Here is a 25,180-nt window from a genome sequence, read left to right as displayed (position 1 = left end):
AGGAACAGAAGAGTGAGAGGTTAATAGGGCTGAGGAAAAAAAGGAGGCTCTATATGAGGATTGATGAGGACTAGCTAGTCACACTAAGACTGGAGACCCAGCATACAAGAATAAGCATTGTGGGTAAAAAAATATTCTAGAAGACACAGTAAGGCTCCAAGATAAGTGAAAGGCTGACATGTTTCAGTAGGAATCCAGGTGAGCCAAAAGCTAAGTGGTAATGAAAGGTTGCTATACACGAAGTAGGCCGGGGTTTCTGGACAGAAGGGGCTGAGTTTACTCTATGTGCAAGGAGAACTCACTTATTGGCTTTAAGCTTGCAAGTCAAAATCAGCATGTATTTTTGAGGAATTCCATTACTAGTGATAAGACAATCACGGACACGAAAGCAGACGTAAGGTCTCCAGTGAGGAGTTATTATAGTCTGTGGGAGATGATGGAAGAAGTGAGTAGTCAAGATAGACTTAGGAGGGGGCTGGGAAGGTGGCTCAGTGGTAGAGTGCTTGCCTCGCATGCATGAGGCATTCCTGGGTTTGATTCTCAGCACCATTTAAGCAGAAAAAAGCCAGAAGTGGTGCTGTGGCTTAAGTGGTAGAGCGCTTGTCTTGAGCTGAAGAGCTGAGGGACAGCGCCCAGCTCCTGAGCTCAAGTCCCAGGACTAGCAAAAAATAAAAAAAAAAATAGACTTTGGAAAAAGGACTGACAGCCTATTGGCAGAATGATGTGGGGGATAATTGAAAAGAACCATTAAGAATGATTTCCATGTTTCTAGCTTAAACAATTGAGGAAGAAGAGGTGCTATTTCTGAAGACAAGGAAAACCGTGGAGGACTAACAATCCTGGTATATTTTACTGTTTATTTTTAAGACAATTTATTTGTAAGGCCTGTGTGAGATGTATTGATGTCAAGTAGAGAGTTAAATAACTGTATCTAGAGCTTTCTAATAGGGAAGACAGGTGTAGTTTTAATAAAAGTCTTCTAGAGGACATAAAACTCAATTGTTGAAAGAAAACTATCATGCATAACTGGGGGGGGAGCTAAAGGAATTTGTAGAGAGAAAATTTCAATCAATGTTAACGTGATGAGGCTATAGGGATGGGATGGCAAAGGTACAGAAGAAAATCAAAGCACAGAGTTCTATTTGAAATAGTATTGGAAATGTTGGAAAAGAGTCTGCAGAGTGGTTGAAACCAGATTACAAGCTGTTTTGAGCACCATGCTAAGGAACTTGTACTCCATATTTCATTTAGTGGATAACTATGAGCATTACAAAGGTCTGTTTGGGGGTGGGCAGGACTGGGGTATCTCTGGGCCTCTTGCTTGATAAGCTGGTAGTCTATAGCTTTCTGAGCCATGCCTCCAGCCTTTCCTTTCAGCTAGTTGTTTTGGAGATGGAGTCTAGCAAACTTTTCTGTCAAAGCTGGTCTTGAACCATGATCCTTCAATTTCAACCTCCTGCATATCTGAGATTGTAGGGATGAACACCCAGTGACATCCAGTTATCAAGTCTTTGAGTTAAGATCAGGCCTGTTAAAAGCTGTTAAAAGTCATTTAGTGATAGTGAGTAGGGTAGATTCAGAAGAAATAGGAGGCAAAGGAGGCCAGTTAAGAATCTATTCCAGGTTGGGCACCGGTGGCTCATGCCTATAATCCTAGTGATTTAGGAGGCTGAGATTTGAGGATTGTGGTTTAAAGCTAGCCTGAAAGTCTGTGAAACTATCTCCAATTATCCACCACAAAACTGGAAGTGGCATTGTGGCTCAAGTGGTAGAGCGCTACCCTTGAGCACAAAAGCTCAGAACAGCGCCTAAGCCCTGAGTTCAAGCCACTGTGGGGGGGGGGGGAAGGGGAGGAGGGGGGGAGGGAAGAACCTATTCCCAAGACAGGTGTCAGGGTGCACACCTGTAATCCCAACTACTTGTGAAGTAGAGATTGGCAGGACTATGGTTAAGGCAACCTTAGGCCAAAACAGCAAGACTCTCCCCCCCCAATCTAAATTAAATAAGTCAGGCATTGTAGGTTCATGCCTATAATCCCAGAAATGCAAGCAATATAGGTAGGAGGATTGTGGTCTGAGGCCATTCTGGGCAAAACATACAAAACTACCTAAAAATAACTAAAGCAAAAAGGATTTAGGGTCATGGCAAGCGATAGAACATTTGCCTAGCTAGCACATATCTTTTGAGTTTAAGCCCTAGTACTGCAAAAATTAAAAAAAAAAACATTAACGATAAGGCATGAGGCAAAAAGATCTGCAAAAAGATTTAAATGTTAATATAAGAATTATATCATTAATTTAAATGGAAAATCTAGAGGAGATACCTAAGTTTTCTTCTATATGTCTTGCCTCCACACTAGGTTATCTGGTAAGGCTAGGAAACACTTTAAGTCTCTCCACAGTGGTATTTAACACTTGTTAAAAAGAACCTCATGGTAGAATGGTTTCATAGTAAATAGGTAACAAAGTGGCAGGTCTGGTATTGAGACTCACATAGATCAGAGTTGCTGGAAAAAGCAGTGTGGGGTCAAAATTATGGGCCATCAGGACAGCAAAACTAGTTAAGGTGAGATAAAATTTTCCATCCTTTTCCTTGTAAAGTCCAATTGCCTGACTTTTCATTCACTGAACAAACACTCACACAGGATGAACTCTCAGTGCTCTTAAGTTTTTCCTTCACCAGATTCCCATTCACAGAACTCAAATGTATGCAAAGTCCCCCTCCTTCCTAGCTTTCCTCTGGTGAACAAGCATCACCATAGTCCTCCTTCTTCAGTAACAGTTCCATGTAGACAACAGAATAGCCTGCTCTATATGGCCAACATGAGGCAATGATGCTTAGGCAGCTAGAGTGGGAAGGCTGCTGGTAGCATCTCATTCTCTGCAATCTCTCTGGAACACCCATGCCAGGCTTCCTTTGAAAAGAGGTAAAATCTGTTTGGAAAAAAGTCTTGTGAAGTAAACTGTCAGAGGAAACCAGAATGACTAGGCAAAGTGTTTTCTGTGGACTAGCACTGGTTGGCCCACCCTCCTTTCATTTATTTGGACACTGTCACTTCCATTGATAGGTGGTTTTGTGTGTGTGTGTGTGTGTGTGTGTGTGTGTGTTTACTATGCAATATCCCTGGAGGAATGCCATAACTCTTTGGAGAACAGGTGCTATATAAACATAATAAAATCATGAGATGTTTAAGTTTTACTATTTTGGACCCTCAGGACAGCCTGAAAAGCAAGTATATTCCAAGGGTCAGCAGATAGATCACCCTACACTAAAATACTTCTACCACTATCTGAAATTCCACAATGTAGTGGCGTGTCTCTTAAATTTTTCAGTCTTAAATACTGGTTTTCAATACCTCCTCATTAAAATGCAGATCCTATAGTGGGTTGGTAAGTAGGTCATGAATTAACCTTAGTTCTGTTTACATTAACCCACTCTTCCTCTACAAAACACATTTATCAGATTCTGGATTAATCTGCACCTTTGCTTATGTTATTCTTCCAGAGAAAATGCTAAGTTTCACATAAATTATAACATTACTTTATAATTTCACACAGTCTCTCAATTCAAAGCCAATCCTACTAGTTCTTTTAAAAACACTTTTATTTTTGCCAACATAAGAAGAATAACAAGTGTGTTATAGAAAATTTGAAAAAGGCAAGAAGACAGGAACAAGAAAATTATCAACCATAGTCCTAGCACCTAAGAAACATCCATCATTAACAGCGTGGTATGCTTATTCTTTAAACTTTAGTTTCGGTCCCAAGTTTGGTGTGATGCTTTCCTTGAACTTCCACTTCCTCCTCCAGATCTTCTCTGCCATGTTTCTAAAACTCACTTGGACATCCCATGCAACTCTGCGGATAGTTAACTTGATGCGTCTTGTGTTTCCAACTAGACTTTCAGAACTTTGGCAGGCTGAAACCGTGAGTTATACTTCTTAGCTTATTCCAAAACACCAGGTACATTGAACGCCGTATTGGCTGACTGATTTCACCTAAATGAATATAAACCATTTTGGAAAGGACATGAAATAGGCCAAGTATCTAGGCCATGAAAATTAAAGTTTTCTGGTCACCTAACATGGTGGCTACTGCCTTTCTATTCCTGGACTCCTGAGAAACTATTTAACTGTCCTCTTTCTCCACACAAAAATAAGACTGAAAAGCAGATGGATTAAGAGCCTAGATTTACTCAGACTCTCTATATAAGGCATAAAGGTAAGAGGGAGGACACCAGTGGAAAGAAGGGAGGGAGAGAGAAGGAGGGTGAAGAATGGAAGACAATGGAAGAGGAAGGGAGAACAGAGTATTATACAGGCTGAAAAGAGAAGGCTAGAGGAGAGTGTATATAGTGTGGTGCTCAGTCCAGTATGTGATTTGCCTCCAGCACCGTGTACAGGATCCCATCCACTTGCTCTGAGTCATACCCGATCTCACGAAGCTCCAAGTGAGGGAGAACAGAAGTAAGGAGACAGCTGACGTGGACACGCAGCCGCGTAAGCTTTGCCAAAGCCCTGTATAATGGAGTGAGGAGCAGAAGAGATGACATGAAGTCATTAGTCAACAGAATAAAATGAAGTCCCTTCAAAATGGGCCTAACATTTCTCAACAGTTAAATGTTTGCACTAGCTAGAAAGAAAGAAGAAAAGTACTTGCTGCCAAGCACAGGGAGAATGACTGGCAGCTTCCCGAGCAGTTATTCAATCCTTGGTGGCCTGTGAATTAGGACTTCTTCCTTTATCTATGACCAGTAACTGGGGGTCCAATGGGAAGTTACCCATGAGCACTTACGAACTTATAACTAAACCTTAGTAATTAACCTTTCTAGGTCATCTCCCTCTGGGGTCCGGTAGGAGACCTGAGCCTTCTGTAGTACTTCCAAGTGTGTCTCTGTCTCCTTCAGTTTCTCTTTTAATTCTTGCTTTTCCTCTTTGGTTCTTTCCAGCTCAGCTTTCAGAATCTGGAGTTCTGCTTGGCGATAGCCCATGTGTTTCTTGCTCCAGTACAAGCCTTCCGTTTCCTGGGTATTATAGTTTACCAATTCGCTTTGAACTTTCTTGTATTCAGAATGCCAGTGATTCTTTTCCTGTTCCAGAGCCTCCACCTTTGGTCCAAGAAACAGAAATCTAATCAGGCTACATATTACTGCAAATTGTCTTTATCTACACTGTGGTTCTATTATTCATATTCCTCTAGCAATGTAAATCTCTAACAACCTGAAATTATGAGAAGGAAGCCCATTAAGGTTCACTCAAACTGAGACATACCACAGAATGGCTCAGTGGCATATTTTTTGATGACAGTCTTGGGGCTGGAACTCAAGGAACTGGCACTGTCCTGAGCTTTTATGCTCAAGGATAGCACTCTACCACTTGAGCTACAGTCCCACTTCCAGCTTTTTGGTGGTTAATCAGAGAAAAAGATTCTCCACAATTAAAAAAAAGTATATGAAAAAAAAGAAAAAGATTCTCACAGACTTTCCTGCCCAGGCTGGCTTCAAATTGTGATACTCAAATCTCAGCCTTTTGAGTAGCTAGGATTATAGGCGTTAAGCCACCAGTGCCCAGCTCAGTGGCATACTTTTGCTTTAAAATTTCAGAGCACTAAATTCTCAGACCACCAACATCCCAGCTTCTTGGTTACAATGATCTCTTATTCCTAGTACTAAAATGTTGATCATACCTTTTGCTGGAACAAATTCCTTTCAGCCAAAACACGTTCAAGTTCTTCGGTGGTTCTCTTCAATTCTTCAAGCTCTCTCTGGTTCTTCATCTTTGGCATATTTCGACCTCCACTCTCCTCATAGCTTCTTCCTTTGTCCCTGACAGCTGTGGCAGGGACAGCAGCAGAACAGGGTGCTACATTCCAGGATTCTGCTACTTTTCTTTTCTCAGGCAACTCCCCTCTATTAAAAGGGACAAGCTGAATGGGAGCTCCTGAATCTTGAACTCCTTTTGCAACACCAACAACAGCTACAAAAGGTCCTTTCTTTACTTCTTCTTTGTTTACGTTCACGCTCCCTCTGTTGGATTCTTCTGCTACCAATCTTGGCATCTGAACTTCTAATTCTTCTGGGATCAGGGACCCCTGGTGTTGGTATTGGGATCCTGGATACCCAACTGAAGCTTCCCTGTTCTGCCCTGTATTCTTGCTTATTTCAGGGTATTCTGGGAAAAGGTATGGTGGTGTACTTCTTTCAGAACCAGATTTTTCATGGCTGTTTTCCCCTTCTGGGTAGCCAAGAGCTGCCTCTGCTCTCCTGTAAGAACCATGCAAAGAATAATCAAGAGGCCATAATGCCATCTCATTCTGGAGCCTTCTTCGTTTCTCCAAAGGTTCTTCACCTGGGTTCCATTTGTACTTACTGTAAGAGAAGGAAATATAATTGTTAGTTATCATAATACAGGTTGAATATGTTCTTATGCTATGCAGCTTATTCACAAAATTTTCCACATTTTAGTACTGCCTCTAAATGGTACTCACAGATTAGTTCAGGTTAGGGATATAATAGCTATAGGTTAGTTTTGGTTTGTCCCCTAAGGGTTCATGTTTGGAAGCTTAACCCTAGTGTGGCAATGTTAAAAAATAGTGTGGAACTGCTAAAAGGGTCACCCTAGTGGGAAGTTTTAGGTCACTGATGGTGCTGTCCTCAAAAGGGATTAAAGCAGCTCTCATGGGACTCTGGGTTCTTACAAGAAAAAGATGGCATAAAAGAGGGATACCGACTCTCAATCTGCACTCTAGGCTTCTCACACGGCAATGTGACTTCTTCCCCTCAAACACATTCCTACTATTCACCATAAGACTTTTACTATAGCCAAACTAATAGTGGTGCTCTACCAGTGAACATCCAGAACTGAGTTAAATAAACCTCTTTATAAAATTACCTAGCCTCTTGTGTTTTGTTATAGTAACAAATAGACTAACTCAGCAACTTCACCCACTAAGCCTCAGCCCTTTTATTCATACAACAATTAACACAGAGGTAAAGCTGGAAGTTCTTCACAGTCAGCAGCATCTGAATAAAACAGGACTAGGATGACTTTGGTAAAAATTCTAAAAATGAATGTGGAACCATCCTGACTTAAAAGTTTCCTAAGTGCAATAAAAGAAAACAAATAAAAAACAGACAATACAAAACCTGCAGTAAGGCCATAAAAAGCCTACTAGTGTGTGCAGAGAAGAAAGCCAGCTTGTTCATTTTAAAGTGTCACAAAACCATGTAGTATCAAAGACTTATGCACATTTTTATATTGCAGTAGAACACCATACAATTCATTTGCCAGCTAACTAGATTATGGCTATTGCCCATTATTCACTTGTAAAAGTTAATTAAAACACAAGGCGCTAGTCAGAAACAAAGTGAATAGGCCAATTCATTTCCCCATTGGGACAAAGATTCTCCTAGGTCGGGCACAAAGCTGCACTTCCTCTATTCTACAGAAGCTCAGGATGATGACCTCAGATTACCTTCCATTTCAGACTGCTCTATGCACTAACAGCTTAAGGAATATAACAACAGATGATGCCAGTGAAATCCAAAGGCAATTTTATAGCATATAGTAAGATGGAAAAACCAACTGCTGTCCTTTTAACTATTCTGCCATCTCTGTGGCTAAACCAGCCCAAACATCTCAAGATCAATACTTCCACACTTTCAATGAGAAAGAATCAATCATGCTATTTATTAGCCTCAAGCTTGCCCATATCTCTTGGCAATTTCTGAAAACTCCAGTAAGACCACTCAAATCTAAGTTGTTCATGTTCTTCAGAAATAAAGCTTGCCTGCTACCTCAACAGATTTTGTTGTGTCAGCCTCAGAGGAAAAGCAAACAGATTTAGGGACAATATAAGAACAAATGGCCTGATGCCAATGTTTCATGCCTGTAATCCTAGGTACTAAGGAGGCAGTGATCTGAGGATCATATTTTGAAGCCAGCCTAGGCAGGAAAGTCTAAGGAGTCTTCTCTCCAATTAACCATCACAAAGCTGGAAGAGGAGCTATGGCTCCACGTGGTAGAGTGCTAGCATTGAGCCAAAAAAAAGCTCAGGAATAGTGCCCAGGCCAAGTTCAAGCCCTAGGATCAGTGCATGCACATGCGTGTGCACACACACTCACACACAAAAACCAAACGTATCAATATTCAAACACCTGCAAGGGGCTCTAGATGGCTCATTTAGCTGTGCTACTGAGGAAGATAATCAGATGGCAGGAATGAAGGTAGGGGTGTGTGTGTGTGTGAGTGTGTGTGTGTGTGTGTGTGTAATATAGTAACAACAAAATTTTATGAGAGGCAATTAAAGTAATATGATTTGCCTTATCTTCATTTTCCCAACTCTCAAGGGTTCTATCCTTAACTGTCTGCTTTTCTGGACTACATTTCTTCTTTTTGGTAATCCCATACAATCTCTTGGCTATCATCTCTGAGCAAAACATTCTCCCAAACCCTGATCTCAAGTACTAAATCTGCAAGTGCCTGTCACACATTTCTTCCTGGAGGTACCACTGTGACCAAAAGTGACTTTTTGTTTGTACTTTCAGCCTTGTTTCTTCTTCTGTGTTTCTTAGTTGTGTTAGCCTCACCAAACTGTAATTTTTATAGTTTTATACAGTGATTTATACACTATCAACACTCTAATACAAGATATTATGACGGCTTCCCTCTGATCTCTGCTCTTTCTAGATCATCTACTGCAGAATTAATCTTCCTAAAGCACAACTGGAGACTGCACTATTCCTTATTCAAAGCTTTGCTGTTCACCACAATATAAAAGCTCAGATACATGATTAGTGTTTATCATGTACTATTTTATTACTTCTCCCAATAACCAGAGGTAATTTGGTATTATTATCTCAATTATTTTGAAAAGATTATCAGAAAGATGGCTAGTGGGCAGCAGAGCTGGGAGGTAATATGACCCTAACTTTACCTCCCATTACTCACATCAGAAACACCAGCCAAACTGAACACCCCATATCTTTTTGTGCTGCTCCTCTCGACTAGAATGAGCACAGCCAGAAAATGCTACTTTTGAACTCCTGTATCACTTGTTCGAACACGTATCCTTGTCAATCTGTTGTGTATATGTTGTTTTCTTCTTGTGGTGCTGGCGATAGAAATCCCCACATGCTAGGCATTTGCTCTACCACCAAGCCACGTTTCCAGTCCTGTGTGTATGTGTGTTTATGTATGTAAATTCTAGGTTATCTTACTAAAATATAAAAGTATATGCTCCTTGAGGAGCTTAATTAACTGCTAGAAGCAGATAAGGCAACAAAACTGTCACTAGTGGCAATCAAAAAAATTATATACTTGAGAGATTAAGTGGATTTTACCCATTGGATCTATGTATCTCTGGGAAGTCTGGTCCTTCCCTCTAGGAAAATATTCTTATATGTGTATTCACTAATTTAGTGAAGATTAGATTTTTTTGATGATTCTGCATATGCATGATAGTCCTGGGGTAGGTTTTTTTTGATGATTCTGCATATGCATGATAGTCCAGAGGCTTGAGCTCATGGTCTGGGTGCTGTCACTGAACTTTTGTATTCAAGGCCAACACTCTACCACTTGAGCTACACTCCACTTTCTGCTTTTTTGGGAAAGTCAACTGGAGTCTCATGTACTTTCCTACCTTGGCTGGCTTTGAAGTACGACCCCCTAATTAAGGGTTTTGTGTCCTAGGAACTTGGCTCCAATTACAAAGTTTTTTTCTCTTTTTATTCTTTTTTGGTCATATTACTTCTACTTCTCCATAGTAACTTTATAGGTATTTCTGACTTATTTTCTCTCTCTCTCTCTCTCTCTCTCTTTTTTTTACCAAAACAGACATGTACCATGTTTTTGCATCTTCAAAGTGGTCTCTGAGGGGTTTATATATTATCAAATGTATAATCAGTTTTGTATCTCACTAACCAGCACAGAGATTACTACATTCAAACTAAGTATAGACTGTTCCCGGATCCACCCTTGTTTCCTCCTATGCTTTAAGACACTATAACAGGCAAAAGTAAGGACCAAGGACTGGGATGTAGTTCAGTGGCAAAGGTCTTGCCTAGCAAGTGCAACGTCTTGGGTTCAATCCCCAGTACCAAAAAAGAAAAAACAAAAAAGTACAGTATAAAAAATGTTAAGGACCCAAAATCATGGCTCCATGGTTCTATGTTCTCTTTCCAGAAAACCTATTTCTAAACATCTTTTTTTTTTGGGGGGGGGGGGGGGTCCGGTCGTGGGGCCTGAACTCTGGGCTTGGGCACTGTCCCTCAGCTCTTCAGCTCAAGGATAGTGCTCTACCACCTGAGCCACAGCGCCACTTCTGGCTTTTTTCTTTTTGCTTATGTGGTGCTGAGGAATCTAACTCAGGGCCTCATGCATGCAAGGCAAGCGCTCTACCACTGAGCCATCTTCCCAGCCCCTATTTCTAAATATCTTTATTGAGAAGTAAATGATTTGAATTATCCCAATATGCAACTTACCAGCTTTAATAAACGCAGAGTTAAATAACCATTACCATAATCTAAGCTTAGAAAGTTTATATTATCCCAAGATAAACCCCTACTCAATTGGTAGTCACTCTCCACACCCCAACCACCTCTAGGCAACTATTAAGAGTTTTTCTGCCTAAAATATGGAAACCAACTGTAGGTATTTCATAAAACAAAATATAACATGTAGACTTTTTAGAGTTTCTAATGTTTCTGAGATGGATGTCTCAAAATTAATATTGGCCAGGGTAGTCTTGAATTAATGGACCCAGGTGATCATCCCATCATCTTTTGCAATAGCTGGGATTACACAAGCATGGCATTTTTGCTTGTTCTTTTGGAACTGGTTTTCACTTAGCATAATTCTTTTCAATGTTTACCCATTTTGGAGCATGTATTAGTTATTCCTTGTTGCTATGGTGTTGGTATGGTTTGAGTATGTCCCCAAGGCTTCAGGTATTAACATTTAGTCCCCATTGTGACATATTAAGAGAAGAAACTATGGTGTTTATTGCTGGTGGTCTTTGGGAAGTAATTAAAATTAGGTTAAGATCATCAGGGCAGAGCCCTCATGGTTAAATATTGGCTATATATAAGGAAGGGATGTGGGGAAGGATGGAAGGAAAAGGAAAGGAGGGAAAGAAAGGAGACAAAGAGGGTAGAAGAAAGAAAAGGAGAGAGCAAAGGATATAAATGTAAATACATAACAGAAACAGAAACCTGAATGTGCTCACAACTGAAGTTTTAGCTCAATAACTAATCAGAATGTTTGTATTTTGTTTGTTTTGGTGCCAGCACTGGGGTTGAACTCAAGGCCTGGGTACTGTTCCTTAGCATTTTTGCTCAAGGCTGGCACTCTACCACTTGAGCCACAGCTCTTTCAGCTTTTTGCTGGCTAATGAGATTTAAGAGTTCCTTGGATTTGTTTTCCTGGGCTGGCTTTGAACTGTGATCTTCAGATCTCAGCCTCTTAAACTGCTAGGATTTTAAGTGTGGCTGTAATTACAGGTTTGCCTGGATATTTTCTTCTTCTGTAATCTTAACTTGAAAAATATTAAGACATACTTTAATAGAAGTAGGTCAAATGAGACTTATATACTGAAAACTACAAAATATTGTGAATGAAATTGAAAACAAATGAATGGGAAGATATTCTTGTTGGTGAATCAAAAGACTTAACATTGTTGAAAGTTTTTTTTGTTGAACAGTTCTTGAGGACTGAACTCAGGGCCACACACTTGATACCAGGCACTCTACCTCTTGAGCAATGCTACCAGCCCTAAAAGATTTGATAAATGTTAATATGGTAAAACTCCCAAATTCATGTACACATTCAGTATTATCCCTTGTAAGAAAATATACCAGATGGCTCTTTTGCAGAAATCTAGCACCTCACCCTAAAATTCATGTGGAAATACTAGGAATATAAAATCATCAAAACAATCCTGTTACTGATTCGGGGTTTTTAGCAGTACTAGGGTTTGAATTCAGAGTGTCATGCTTATGAAGCAACTGCTCTACTGTTGAGCCACTGTTCCACCTATTCCAACAGCCTTGAAAGAGAAGAAAGTTGGGGGAGCCATACTCCTTTATGGTAATTTACCGTAAAGTGTTGGGCTAGTTACGCAAGTTTTTTAAGGTTTTTTTTCCCTTTTCTTTCTCACTCTCTTATTCCCCCATCCCTCATTACCCCCTGCTCCCCATGTGATGGAATTCAAGAATGTTTTAACTGTTCCAGGCAAGGTCACCCCACTCCTCTCCTGACCTTGTTGACCACAGGAATGAAAGAACATTTGGACAGTAAGGAATAGAGCTCTGGAAGAATAATACCAGCACACCAAGGAATAAGTGGGATCAAGGCTACTGTTGCTGCCTGAAGTCATACACCAGCATACACATCCAGAAGCCTGTGCTGTTTGGGCCTTTTACCCCCTCTGGTGGTACTGGGGTTTTGAACTCAGGGCACTGTTCTCATTAGATAGGTACTCTACTACTCTGAACCATGCCTATAGTTCTCTCTTGGGCTTTTCTATAAAAGCTACCCTCCTCTGTTCCCCAGAATTATACTTCTTTCTGAGACAACAGCTTACATAGTCTTCTAATAAGCTTTTATTTCTTTTTTGTTCAAGACCCTGATTTCATTTTTTATAACTTGGTATTGAGTTCAGTGGGGAGGATAGACATGAAGGCTCCCTGTCTGTCATTTCCCAGGTACCACCTCAGGACTTTGCCAGCATGATGGTGCTATGATGTTAAGCCTTCTGAACTGAATTAAGTAAATATTTTCTTAATAAAGTTACCTGGTCTCTAGTATTTCACTATAGTGACAAAAAGTGACTACCAAATTCCTTTATATGGCTGAACAATATTCCATTGCATATCTATACAACGTATATCCATAGAATATTCCATATTTTATATTTAATACTTTTATAAACCAACAGACACTTAGATTGCTTCTACTTTTTGGCTACTGTTACTAATGCTGTTATGAATATTTTATATAAGTTTTTGTATATATATATATATATATATATATTTAGTTTTCTTGGGTATATACTTCAAAGTGGAATGACTGGGTCATATAGTAACTATTTTTAAATTTTTTTTCTTTTTGCTTATGTGGTGCTGAGGAATCGAACCCAAGGCCTCATGCATGCAAGGCAAGCGCTCTACCACTGAGCCACCTTCCCAGCCCTCTATTTTTAAAATTTTGTTAAATTTCCAGCCTCTTCTAAAGCAGTGGCAACATTTTGCATTAATACCATTCAAATGTAAGAGGCTTCCAATTTTGCCACATCCTTGCCAATCCTTGTTATTATCCTTCTTTTCAATCATAGCCATCCTAGAGGGTGTGGAATACAAGGTAATTGTGGTTATGATTTCCATTGTCATGATGGCTAGCATGATGCTGATCATCTTTTCTCATGTTTTTCAGTCAACTGCCTATCTCTTTTGGTCATTTTTAATTAGCTGTTTGTCTTTTTAATCAGTGAATAGCTTTTTTTTTGGTCAGTCATGGGGCTTGGACTCTGGGCCTAGGCACTGTCCTTTAGCTCTTCAGCTCAAGGACAGTGCTCTACCACTAGAGCCACAGTGCCACTTCTGGTTTTTTGAGTGGTTTATTGGAGATAAGAGTCTTGCTGAGTTTCCTGCCCAGGCTGGATTTGAACTGTGATCCTCAGATCTCAGCTAGGATTATAGCTGGCACCTGGCCTGTAATAGCTTTTTTTGGGGGGTTGGAGGTCGGTAGTGGGGCTTGGACTCTGGGCTTTCAGCTCTTCAGCTCAAGGTGAGCACTCTACTGCTTGAGTCACTGCACTGCTTCCGGTTTTCTGAGTAGTTTATTGGAGATAAGAGTCTCACAGATTTTCCTGCCTGGGCTGGCCTTGAACCTCGCTCCTCAGATCTCAGCCTCCTGAGTAGCTAGGATTACAGGTATGAGCTCAGCTCTGTAATAGCTTTTTATATGTTCTAGATTACTCTCTCATCATGTATAATACTTCCACAATGGGTTTCACAGTCTGTGGGGTTCTTTTCTTTTTCTTTTCAATATAGAATCTTGCTACAATACAGGCTAGCCTTGTGCTCACTATGTAGTCCAGGCTGGCCTCAAATTTGCAATGTTACCACCTGACTTTCCTACCACTTTTTCCCCCTTCAATTCTGGGATTTGAAGTCAGATTTCATGCTTGCTAGCCAGGTTTTCTATTACTTGAGATATAAAGCCTTCAGCCACTTTACTGTTCATTTTTGCCCAGGCTGACATGGAGCATGTCTTCCTTATGCTTCCCTCTGTAGCTCACAAGACAAGCTTACACTACCATGCCCAGATTTTTCTGCTAAGAGGAGGTCTCATGAACTTTTTCCTAGGCTTACCTCAAACCATTCTTCTTCCAATCTCTACCTTGAAAATATCTAGGATTACAGGTGTGAGCCACTGGCACCCAAATTCCTGTCACTTTCTTGGCAGTATCCTTTGCAGTTCAAAGTTTTTTTAAAAATCTGTATGCAGGCAAGTTTAACTATTTTTCATTGTTCTTGAGCTTTTCATGTCATATCTAAAAAACTAGTCTAATCTAAAGTCTTAAGTATTTACTGCCATGCTTTCTTCTAAGAGTTTTAGTTTTAGCTCCTACATTTAGATCTATGAGCCATTTAGAGTTAGCTTTATTTGTACAGTGTGAGATAGGAATCCAACTTCATTTGCTTGCATTCAGATACTAGCTGTCCCATCCCTGTCTTTCTCCCCTTGAACCTTCTTGGCACCCTTTCTAAAAATCTAGTGATCACAAATGTAAGGGTATATTTCTTGGCTATTTCATTGAAGTAGGAAACTAACTTTACACTGGTATCACTCTCTTGATTTCTAAATCTCTCTTCTCTCTCTCTCTTTCCTCCCTCCCTCCTTCTCTCCTTCTGTCCCTTTCTCTCTCCTTTTCTCTCATTTTATCAGTACTGGAGGCTGCAAATGAAAATTTGCTGAAAACATTTATGAAAGGCCCAGTGTCTGATGGATCCCAAGGTGCTGTCAACTCTCCCAAGGAACGAAAATAAAAGGCACAAACTTGAGTGCCTATTGGGAGCCACAGGGGGTAGAGGCTGCCCTCCCCAGGTCAAAGGGTCATCCCAGAAGAGCCCAGTAATTGCAGGGTCTGGAAACCAAAAGCACTTTCTCTATCAGTCCTGTTAGCTGAGGTACATGACAGATGCATGGAAGTTTCCAAACCTTATTCTCCTAAAACATGCTTCTTTATTTGTGCTTCTGTGGGAACAAGGTCAAGAGCTTGTCTGATGTTCTTTTCATGAATGTCTGTCTCTCAAATTCTTCTTCCTCTCCCTCTCCCCCATTCCCCCCCCCACCCCCCCCTCTTTCGGGACTGGGGATTGAACTCAAGGCCTCATGCTTTTGCTTGGTTTTGTCACCTTAAGGCTCACACTCTACTACTTGAGCCACAGGTGTACTTCTGTCTTTTTGGTGTTTAACTGGAGATATGAGTCTCACAGACTTTCCTGCTCAGGCTGGCTTCAAACCTGGATCTTCAAAAAATCTCTTCCTCCTGAGTAGCTAGGAATACAGGTAAGTTACCACCAGCTCCTGGCGTTTTCTCTCTTTTCTCTTTTTTTTATTAGTGAACATTAATCATATAAAAGAGGCTTCATTGTGGTATTTCCATACATGTACTCTTTTAATCCATATAATGTATTCTTTGATCAAAGTTACCCCCTCTACAACTCTTTCTTTTCCCTTTTCTTCTGTAAAAAAATTTTTTTTGTTGGTCATGGAACTTGAACTCTGGGCCTGAGCACTGTCCCTCAGCTCTTCAGCTCAAGGCTAGCGCTCTACCACTTGGGCTACAGCGTCACTTCTGGTTTTCTGGTGGTTATTGGAAATAAGAGTCTCATAGACTTTCCTGCCTGGGCTGGCTTTGAACCGTGATCCTCAGCTCTTAGCCTCCTGAGTAGCTAGGATTACAGGCGTGAGCCACCAGCTCCCAGCCAAAGGAGCACTTTCTAACTCATGACTGAACCTATTTATTCCATTCATATATATTGCCATTATAGAGGATTGAACTGAGGGCCATGAGCTTGCTCAGCTTGCTAACTTGGCTCACATTCTACCATTTGAGCCACCATTTTGCTGGTTATTTTGGATTTGGGAGTCTACTGGACTTTTCTCCTCAGATTGGCTTTAAACTGTAATCCTCTAGATCAGCCTTCTGAGTAGCTAGGATTACAAGTATGAGCTACTGATACCCAGTTAAAATGACACAATTATTATCACTTACTGACTTTTCATAACACAGTATAAGCATCATCAGGTATCACATATCTTTTTCTCTTGAAAGAATTTTATTTTCAATAAATTAAAATTACAGCCTGGGGATGTAGCACAGTGGTTGTTTGCCTAGTGTGAACAAGGATCTGTGCTCAATCCCCAATATCAAAAAAGGAGACAAGAAATTAAACTTACATAAAAATGGCCAAAGTACTTGACCTGTCCTCTACCTAGGCCTAAATCTCACTCTGGATATAATATTCCTAAAGACTCATACAAACACTCCAATAAAGACTGACGAAGTATGCCACCCAATGGATGTATTATAGTATTGCACTCAAAAAATACAATGTACAAATAACCATTTATAATCTTTCTGGGATTACCCCCCCAAAAAAAATCACTGTAGAATTGAAAAAGAAATACTGGGGGGGGGGAAGTATCCATAGTACAGTAAGGACTCAAAAGCAATTACTTGGTAAGTGTCCAGAAGACCAAGGTAAGAAGTAACACAAGGTACTTACTGTATACCCCTGAAATATACAATGGGAATTTTAAAAGTATAGATGAGAAAGGGTAGAGCTAAGCCCAAAATACTGAGACTATAGTTTACACCCTTAATACAAATTTCAATCATAAATTTCTCCTTCAATATGACTCAACCATTAAAAATACCTATCATATTCCAAGATATGATTATAGATGCTTTCAATAATGTCATTTAACTCTTTAAAAGTTTAATTCATTTTGCCAGGCACCAGTAGCTCATGCCTGCAATCCTAGCAGGCATGAGATCTGGAGGAATACAGTTTAAGGTTAGCCTCCAGGCAGAATATTCTGGGAGAGGGGGCTTGGAAGTTGGCTCTGTGGTACAGCGCTTGCCTCGCATGCATGAGGCCCTGGATTTGATTCCTCAGCACCACATAAGCAGAAAAAAGCCAGAAGTGGGGCTGTGGCTCAAGTGGTAGAACTGAAGAACAGTGCCCAGGCCAAGAGTTGAACTCCCATGACTGACCAAAAAAAGAAAGAAAGAAAGAAAAGAAAAGTTTGGAGATTCCATTTCCAAAATAACCAGCAAAAAGCTAAGCTGGAAGTGTGTGAGTAGTAGAGAGCCAGCCTAGCAGTCACAAGGCCCTGGGTTCAAACTCTAGCACTGTCAAAACAAAGTATTATCTTTGTTCCTAAAAGCTTACTTCCTCTTGAGACTATGCACTCAAGTTCAGAGGGTCTTGAGATTCCTCCATTATTTACCTGGCTTATTTGTGGAAGACTCACTGAACAGAGGACTTACAACCTGTACAATTGTGTAGCTAGATAAGAAGCTACAAAGACATTAAGAAGAAACCAACATGTAAAGAACCAGTAACATTTATCTAAAACTTACCTTATAATGTAGTCTAATATACATTTAAGAAGACAAACTAAAAAGGGGCACTTGCAAGTTCAGTATATAAAGGTTACACTATTGACAAGTATAGAAGTTTCTACTATTACAGAGCAACTGCCAGGGTGAGAAGCACAGCAGTGTAGAAAGCAAGGAGTCATGAAATGGAGTACTGAGTCCATTTTTGTGGCACTGTGAGTGTAGTGCTATCCTTTAGAATTTTAGATACTCCCGGTATTTAAAAAAAAATGAATCCTTATGCTGTTTTCTCTTTTAAGGACCCACAAAATAACACTGGTGAGGTGCTAGAAGATGAAGAAGTATAAAGCCCAAGACTAAAATCTTTCCTAATATACTCAAAGAGAAAGAACAATGTGGTAACACTTACATAATAGCACAAATTTCTACTATTTTTATACACGACCAGCGTGTGCTAGGTCTTACAAATCCTCTAAAGACTCAAGGATGGAACAGTGCTTGTCTATGTTATTTATAATACACCTTAGTTTTCTAAGAGTTACTATGCCTGTTATTTCACTTGTACAATTCCCAACATAACCTAAACACCTAATGCGTAAAAGAACTTCAGCAAAGGATCACTTCAAAATACATACACTTGACATATCAGCTGTGCCACAGTAAAATTAAGGGCGCATGCAACAGACCATTCTAGCAACCTAAAACTATGCCTTTCCTTGTGAATGTTATGATGTGGCTGAGGACAAATATATACATAGAACAGATCAACTTACTCTACAGGAAAACAGACCATGCAGCTTCCTACTGACAAAAAGACAATGTTTCTTAGTCACCTGGGAAAATGAAAAACACTTGGATCCAGAGGTTTAAGTTGAAGAGCAGGTAATCTGCTTTCATCTTCAGCAGTTAGAAGTAGGCGAGGACTATCCATTCTCTCAAATCCAGTTATCTTAGCATTAAATCCAGCCATATCTTGAACAGGAGGAATCTTTGGTGGATTGCTAAATACCTAGCAAATAAAGGAAGAATTCATAAAAATCTCAAAATCAAACACAAAAATTTTAAGGACGAGTCAATCCTTGTGATGCTAGGAAAGAATGCTTGTCCAAATAAAAACAAACTGTTCCTTACAGAAACAAACAGTACACAGCAATGTACATCAGAACACTGAACTCAGGCACGTTCAGTCATTAACCTTACCAGCTAGACACTCACAGACCTCCCTCAACTCATGTATTGGCTCCTAGACCTATCCCACCCACAACATAAACCCTGGCCCCCAATCACTGTGTTTCCCTCTGGTGACCCAGTTTAAGGCTGGGTTTTCATTCTTCTGAGGTCTGTGATGAAAGTAAGGGTGGAGAGAAAAAGCGTTGCAGCAAGTGTCTGTGCTGGTTTGGGAGAAATGCATGCTAGAGACTAATATTTTCATAGTACACTCACAGAGACATGCATCTGGGATCTTGTGGAAGAGCCAGCTTATAAAGAGAGTATGAATGATTCAGATAAAGGAAAACAGGGGGGAGGTAAACTGAATGAGGACAGGGCAGTAGGAAAGCTCCCAATCTCTTCATCATGTATTAAGCTAAGACATTAGTATTTGAAACCTAACTGCTCATATGCTTGGGTTTGAGCAGGCCATCAGAAGCATTAGTATCAAACTGCCTCTCTCCTCATCAGTCTGACCTACCCTGACCAAGAGGGTGGAAAGTAAATGTAACATGCAACTAACAGAACTTTGGGAAGTAGGGAAAGCATGCAGAAAGGCAAGGTTGGGTAGGGAAGATATACGGGTGCTATGGTGGCTGTCAGGAAAGGAGTGTCTCTGAAAGGACGGCCAACCTTATTGCACCCTTCAGCGTCCGGAGCTGGGCAACCATGTCCGAGAGACAGTGCTCCTGAAAATTCAAAACAGCAGAGTCTTTACAAAGCCAGCCAGCATGAAAGCAGGGATAGGGGTGAGGACACAAAGAACCAACCCTTCTTCCCAAGAGAAAAAGAGGAAGAAATCATCTCTGAATCCTGAAAGAAAGGAGACAGGAAAACCAGACACTCAAGAGGAGCAGCCTGTATGAGGATAGAACACAGCCTGGACTATTTTGTGACACTGAATGTGACATTCACACTGCCCAGAGTCAGTATTGAATCCAAATCTGGGAATCAAATCATTTGACTCGTATATTTTACATGATCTGAATATCAGTAACAACAGATTAACACAAACTCAAAGATTCAGTAAAAAAGAAAACACCATGAAAAGAAATCCTTATCATTTCTATGCAGCTTTCAATACTGCTGCTTCCTTCAACCTTTCTCCTCTGTTGGGGCAATTTTTATGTAAGAACAAGAAAGGGGCAGACCTTCCTCTCACCTGTTGGTGTATATTTTCCATAGGCTTCTTCTTCTTCTCAATAGTTTGAGCTCTAGAAGATAAAAGTGCTATTTAGATTCCAGAAGTGGTGGCAGAAGGATAGTGAGATCAAGGTCACACTGGGCTACATGGCAAAAATCTGTCCCCCAAAAAAGTTCTGTTTAGTTCATTCATGAACCATCTCAGTTTGAAATGGAGTACCAATGATAGATTTAGGAGATAATGTCCATTCCAAATTAGAAATAATGTGAGCCTTGTTGAATAACTAAGGTTTTCTTTCTTCCTAACCTATGCTACTAAATAGTTTTCAAATTCTATATGGGGTGGAGAGAAAGAGGAGGAGACAATTGGAAACATTCAGGATATCAGGAGATGATTAGAAGTAAATAGGAATAAAGAATTTGCAGAGCATAGAGCTGAATAAGGAAATTATTGAGAAACTCAGGTCCATCTACTCTACGATGAATTCCACCACCTCATATATACTCAACTGTTGCTTAGCTTTGCTCAGGTATAGGTCTTCATCAATGAGTTCTTGTTCTTCTGGAACAGAGCACCTCCTGCAACACAGAGAATAAATCCATCTCTTGAAAGCAAAATGTGTTTTTCAGTTTATCCTTAACTTTCCTTACAATTATGATGGGGCAGCAGTTTAAATTATGATAGGGCAGTTTAATCCTCAGTTTGTGTCCCACTCACTGGACAAAATTTTGCTGTATGTAAAGAAGAAAATTGAAAATTTTAGGATAATGTATTCAATGGTCAAAAGTGATCCTATAAAATAAAACAAAAAGGAGTAACAAATAGAAACTAAACCCATTTTATGTGAGTAAAGGTTAGAACTATTGCCTGGAAGGTTATCTCTTGGACTAAGTAGAAACATATAAAGAATTTAAAAAATGAAACAAACACCAATCTCCTACTCTATTCATATAGTTACCATTTACTTTACATGGAAAGGTGCCTAGGCACATCTGAAGACTAGAGAAAATGCCTACTCATTATAGACCTACACTTCACTTACTTAATATTTTCTATTTTAAACATTTTCCCTAAATAGCATATTCGGTTGAAGGACCTTTTGTGTGTGTGGTGGGGGTGAGAGGGGAGGAAGGGGGTTTGATCAGTTGTGGGGCTGAACTCTGGGCCTCGGTGACTGAGCTCAAGGTGAGTATTTTACCATTTGAGCCACAGTGCCACTTCTGTTTTCTGGTGGTTAATTAGAGGTAAGTGTCTCATGGACTTTTCTTCCTAGTCTGGCTTTGAACCATGATCCTCAGATCTCAGGCTCCTGAGTAGCTAGAATTACAGGCAGGAGCCACAGGTGCCTGGCCTGGAGGACTTTTTTTACTTTTACGACACTGGATTTGAACTCAAGGCATCATGTTTGCTTAACTGGCATGTTCAGCTGGTACTCTATCACTTGAAACATTCCTCCAGCCCAGCTTTTCACTACTTAGTTTGGAAATGGGAATATCACAAACTTTTTCTTTTTTTCCCCCAGTCCTGGGGCTTGAACTCAGGGTCTGGGCACTGTCTCTGAGCTTCTTTTGCTCAAGGCTAACACTCTACCACTTGAATCACAGTGCCACTTCCGACTTTTTCTGTTTATGTGGCACTGAGGAATTGAACCCAGGGCTTCATTCATGCAGTCGAGGCAAGCACTCTACCACTAAGCCACATTCCCAGCCCCAACTTCTCTCTTTTTTGTTGTTGGTGATCATGGGGCCTGAACTCTGGGCCTGGGCGCTGTTTCTGAGCTCTTCAGCTCAAGGCTATTGCTCTACCACTTGAGCTACAGTGCCCCTTCCAGTTTTCTGAGTGGTTTACTAGAAAGTCTCACGGACTTTCCTGCCCAGGCTGGCTTTCAACCATGATCCTGAGATCTTAGCCTCCTGAGTAGCTAGGATTACAGGCATGAACCACTGGCGCCCAGGGTTCTCTTTTTTTTTTTTTTTTTAAGGTCCAAGACTGGAACTCAGTACCTGACACTTTCACTCACTGGCTAGTACTCTACCAACTGAGCCATACCTCCAACCCAAAAAGGACTGGTTATTTCTTTTCTTATTTCTCACAGACATTTCTGCCCAGGTCTTTGAACTGTCATTGTCCAGATCTCAGTATCCAAGTAGCTAGGATTACAGGTGTGACCCATCAGTGCCTGGCAAATGAACCTTTTTTCTATCAGCATTTATCCTACAAAAAATAATTTTTTAAAAGTTACAACTGGACTGAAGCAGTCACTTACTATGAACATTTATGACTGCCAAGTCAGATTAAAAATGGTTAAATTGAAGTCAATGTCCATAGACAATTTGGATGCTGGATGCTACAAGGAAAACATGGCAAATGAAAGACACACACATAGACAAATAGTACTTAATGGACAATAGGCACTATTAACATTGTTTCCATATAGAAGACACATAAAAAGTCAACTCATCATTCTCAAATTTGAAATCACTTGAGGAACCAGAGTATATATAGAATTACCTGGCTGAAAACTATAGATTTGAGATGAAGTATCTTAGAATATATAAACAAATGAAATGTTACTAAGATGTACAACTTTACCTGTAGTTTGGATGAGGATTATAGTAACAAAACCATCTTATGGGTAATGTAGAGGGATCAACCTTGCCAGGAAGCTTCCTCCATTTAAGACATTCATCACACTGTACCCATGTCTGGTCAGGAATCTTCCTGAATGAGGGAAAATAGAAGTATGATAGTGTACATCCTAGCTCTCTGCTTTGTGGTACATAAGACACATATCCACAAGTAAAAAACCAAACAAATTAGTTTCACATAGAAAATGTGTGAAATGTCATAGTTTATGTCTAAAATGCTTGTAATTTGAATTTCATAGATTAAATAAAGATAGAGTGAGCTGGGTACTGGTGGTTCACACCTATAATCCTAGCTACTCAGGAAGCTGAGATCTGAAGATTGAGGTTCAAAGCCAGCATGGGCAGAAAAATCAGAGAGGGAAGAGAAGGATGGAGGGATAGAGATAGAAAGGAGAGGACAAAAAGAGAGGAGAAGAAGGAAGAGAGGAAAGATGAGAGAAAGAGAGAAAGAGAGGGAAGAGAAGAGAAAATGAAGAGTAAGAGGAGAGAGGGAAGGAGGGAGAGAGAGATTCCATCTCCAATTAGCTAGCAAAATGCCAGACTGGAGGCAAGAATCAAATGGTAGAGCATCAGCTGTGAGCAAGCTGAATGAGACTGAGGCCATGAATTCAAGCCCCAGAAGGGGCCAAAAATGATGGAACTATACCAAATATGAAAAAGAAAAATACTAGGTATTATTTAATACCATTATTTATGGAGGTCAGTAATACTTACCTTGAAAACCTTTGTCCTAAGCAAATAATAGGATGTTTATAACTCTAGAATTTATTAACTTGGTAAAAACACTTGGTAAAGTCAAAATTTTACCCAAAGTTATTCTTTAAAAGTATATAAAAATTTGTTTAAGTTTCGTAACTAAAACTAATGGTTCATAACTAGAAATGGTAAGTCCATCTCAACAACATAAAGTTAAATTACAAAATCTTCCAGAGTTTGACTCTTAAAATGTATACCCATTCTCACCTATACTGTCAAGTGAATTTGTTTCTCTGTGAAGGGGTGGCCCATGCATGGTAAAGGTAGTCAATAGCTAGGATGTGAAAGGTAGGTTAGACAGAGGAGAGCAAAAGCTAGAAAAAAAGGACAAGAGGGGCTGGGAAGGTGGCTCAGTGGTAGAGCGCTTGCCTTGCATGCCTGAGGCCCTGGGTTCGATTCCTCAGCACCACATAAGCAAAAACAAAAAAGCCGGAAGTGGCGCTGTGGCTCAAGTGGTAGAGTGCTGGCCTTGAGCTGAAGAGCTGAGGGACAGCGCCCAGGCCCAGAGTTCAGGCCCTACGACCGGACCCCAAAAAAAAAAAAGGACAAGAAAGGCTGAGAGAGGGATACCTTGGGCCTATTTCACCATTAGATTTTGTATATATTGCATTTATACTGCTTTTATACAATCTCACTTATGGAAAAACGAAAACACAGAAAGATATAAGGAAAATAGAAGGCATTCATAATTTTTCCACTCAAATACTATGTCCTCTTTTTAAAAATTGCTTTTGCAAAAGGCACTTCACATAAGATTTCAGACCTAGAGCTTTCTCTTAGACTTGCAGCTTTTCAGATCTAGGCTCAGGCCTGACCTCTGCTGTCTGAATATTACCACACAGCCATTGTGTTCACAGCCAGAGCCTGTAAGCAGCAGCTTCAGCAGTAATAGAGGAGAGAAGAAAGGTCATAGTTTTGGTTCCACACGGTCCTGCATGGAAGCCTGTCTTCCAGAAAGATGCCAATATTATTCTCTCAGGGAAAAACACAACTCCAATTTAGATTCTACGCAGACCACAGTAGGCCCTTCAATACAGGAAGACAAGAGAGATTTTGAACTAATGCTTGCAGTAAAAAAAAAAGGGGGGGGATTAAGGGAGCTGTACTATATTCCCCTCCCCATATCCCTCTAGAGGAATGGAAGTTTAGGGGCCAGAATGCCTATATTTGAACCTTAGGTATACAGGTATACCACATTCCTTCTGTCTATAGACAAATAGTAGCATCTGTGTCTCTCCAGTAGTATCTGTGCATATCCAAGGTTATTGTGATTACTCAACAAATGACTATACATAAAGAATTAAAAATGTTTGGCATTAAGTACTCAAGAATAATTACTAAAATTGTTACCTCTAGCATATACATTCTCTAGCAGTATATGAACATGTGTGACTGGATTAATCATTACTAACATGAAAGGCAAGCAAAGTACCTTGTCTTCATTTCAGTTGTTTTTTTTAAAACCAGGGAGGATAGACATGAGCTGAGATCTTTAGAATGAGGTAGAAACAAATATACAGCAATCAGGTTGCATTTGAAACAAAATTTTACATCATATATTTGTCATACAGATGCCTCCCCCTGAACAAGTGAGGGCACTGTAATCTTTGTAATTTTTGTCTTGATTGTGGTACAGCTAGTGGTGTATGTGTTGTTAGTCTACTCTGCACTGTCCTTTCCTAATCCACTAGGGCATTTTATCTTCTTCTGGGTGGCATTATTTCTCTTAATAAATTCTTTCTTCTCAATTAATTCTACCTTTTCTGTAATATGCTATTCTACTTTGAAATACT

General features: G+C 40.1%; 1 protein-coding gene across 2 annotated transcripts in view; it reads right to left on the bottom strand.

Annotated features, from left to right (window-relative positions):
• Nucleotides 1–3,585: 3,585 nt before the first annotated feature.
• Morc4 (MORC family CW-type zinc finger 4) overlaps nt 3,586–25,180 on the bottom strand; it is a 54,689-nt gene continuing 33,094 nt past the window's right edge. The window contains exons 11-17 of one of the 2 annotated variants that reach the window (XM_042690079.1): nt 22,576–22,704; nt 20,493–20,561; nt 20,002–20,053; nt 18,464–18,639; nt 5,685–6,366; nt 4,823–5,106; nt 3,586–4,516 (exon numbers count right to left, since the gene is read on the bottom strand). In XM_042690079.1, the coding sequence (XP_042546013.1) occupies nt 4,363–4,516; nt 4,823–5,106; nt 5,685–6,366; nt 18,464–18,639; nt 20,002–20,053; nt 20,493–20,561; nt 22,576–22,704 (1,546 nt within the window). In that variant the 3' untranslated portion in view covers nt 3,586–4,362. The remainder of the gene's footprint in view (nt 4,517–4,822; nt 5,107–5,684; nt 6,367–18,463; nt 18,640–20,001; nt 20,054–20,492; nt 20,562–22,575; nt 22,705–25,180) is intronic. The other variant, XM_042690081.1, reaches the window with a different exon arrangement.

The sequence above is a fragment of the Dipodomys spectabilis genome, unplaced genomic scaffold (assembly GCF_019054845.1).
Source record: "Dipodomys spectabilis isolate Male_0828 unplaced genomic scaffold, ASM1905484v1 ptg000132l, whole genome shotgun sequence".
Classification (NCBI taxonomy): Eukaryota; Metazoa; Chordata; class Mammalia; order Rodentia; family Heteromyidae; genus Dipodomys; species Dipodomys spectabilis.
This window is presented reverse-complemented; position numbering and strand designations above follow the sequence as displayed.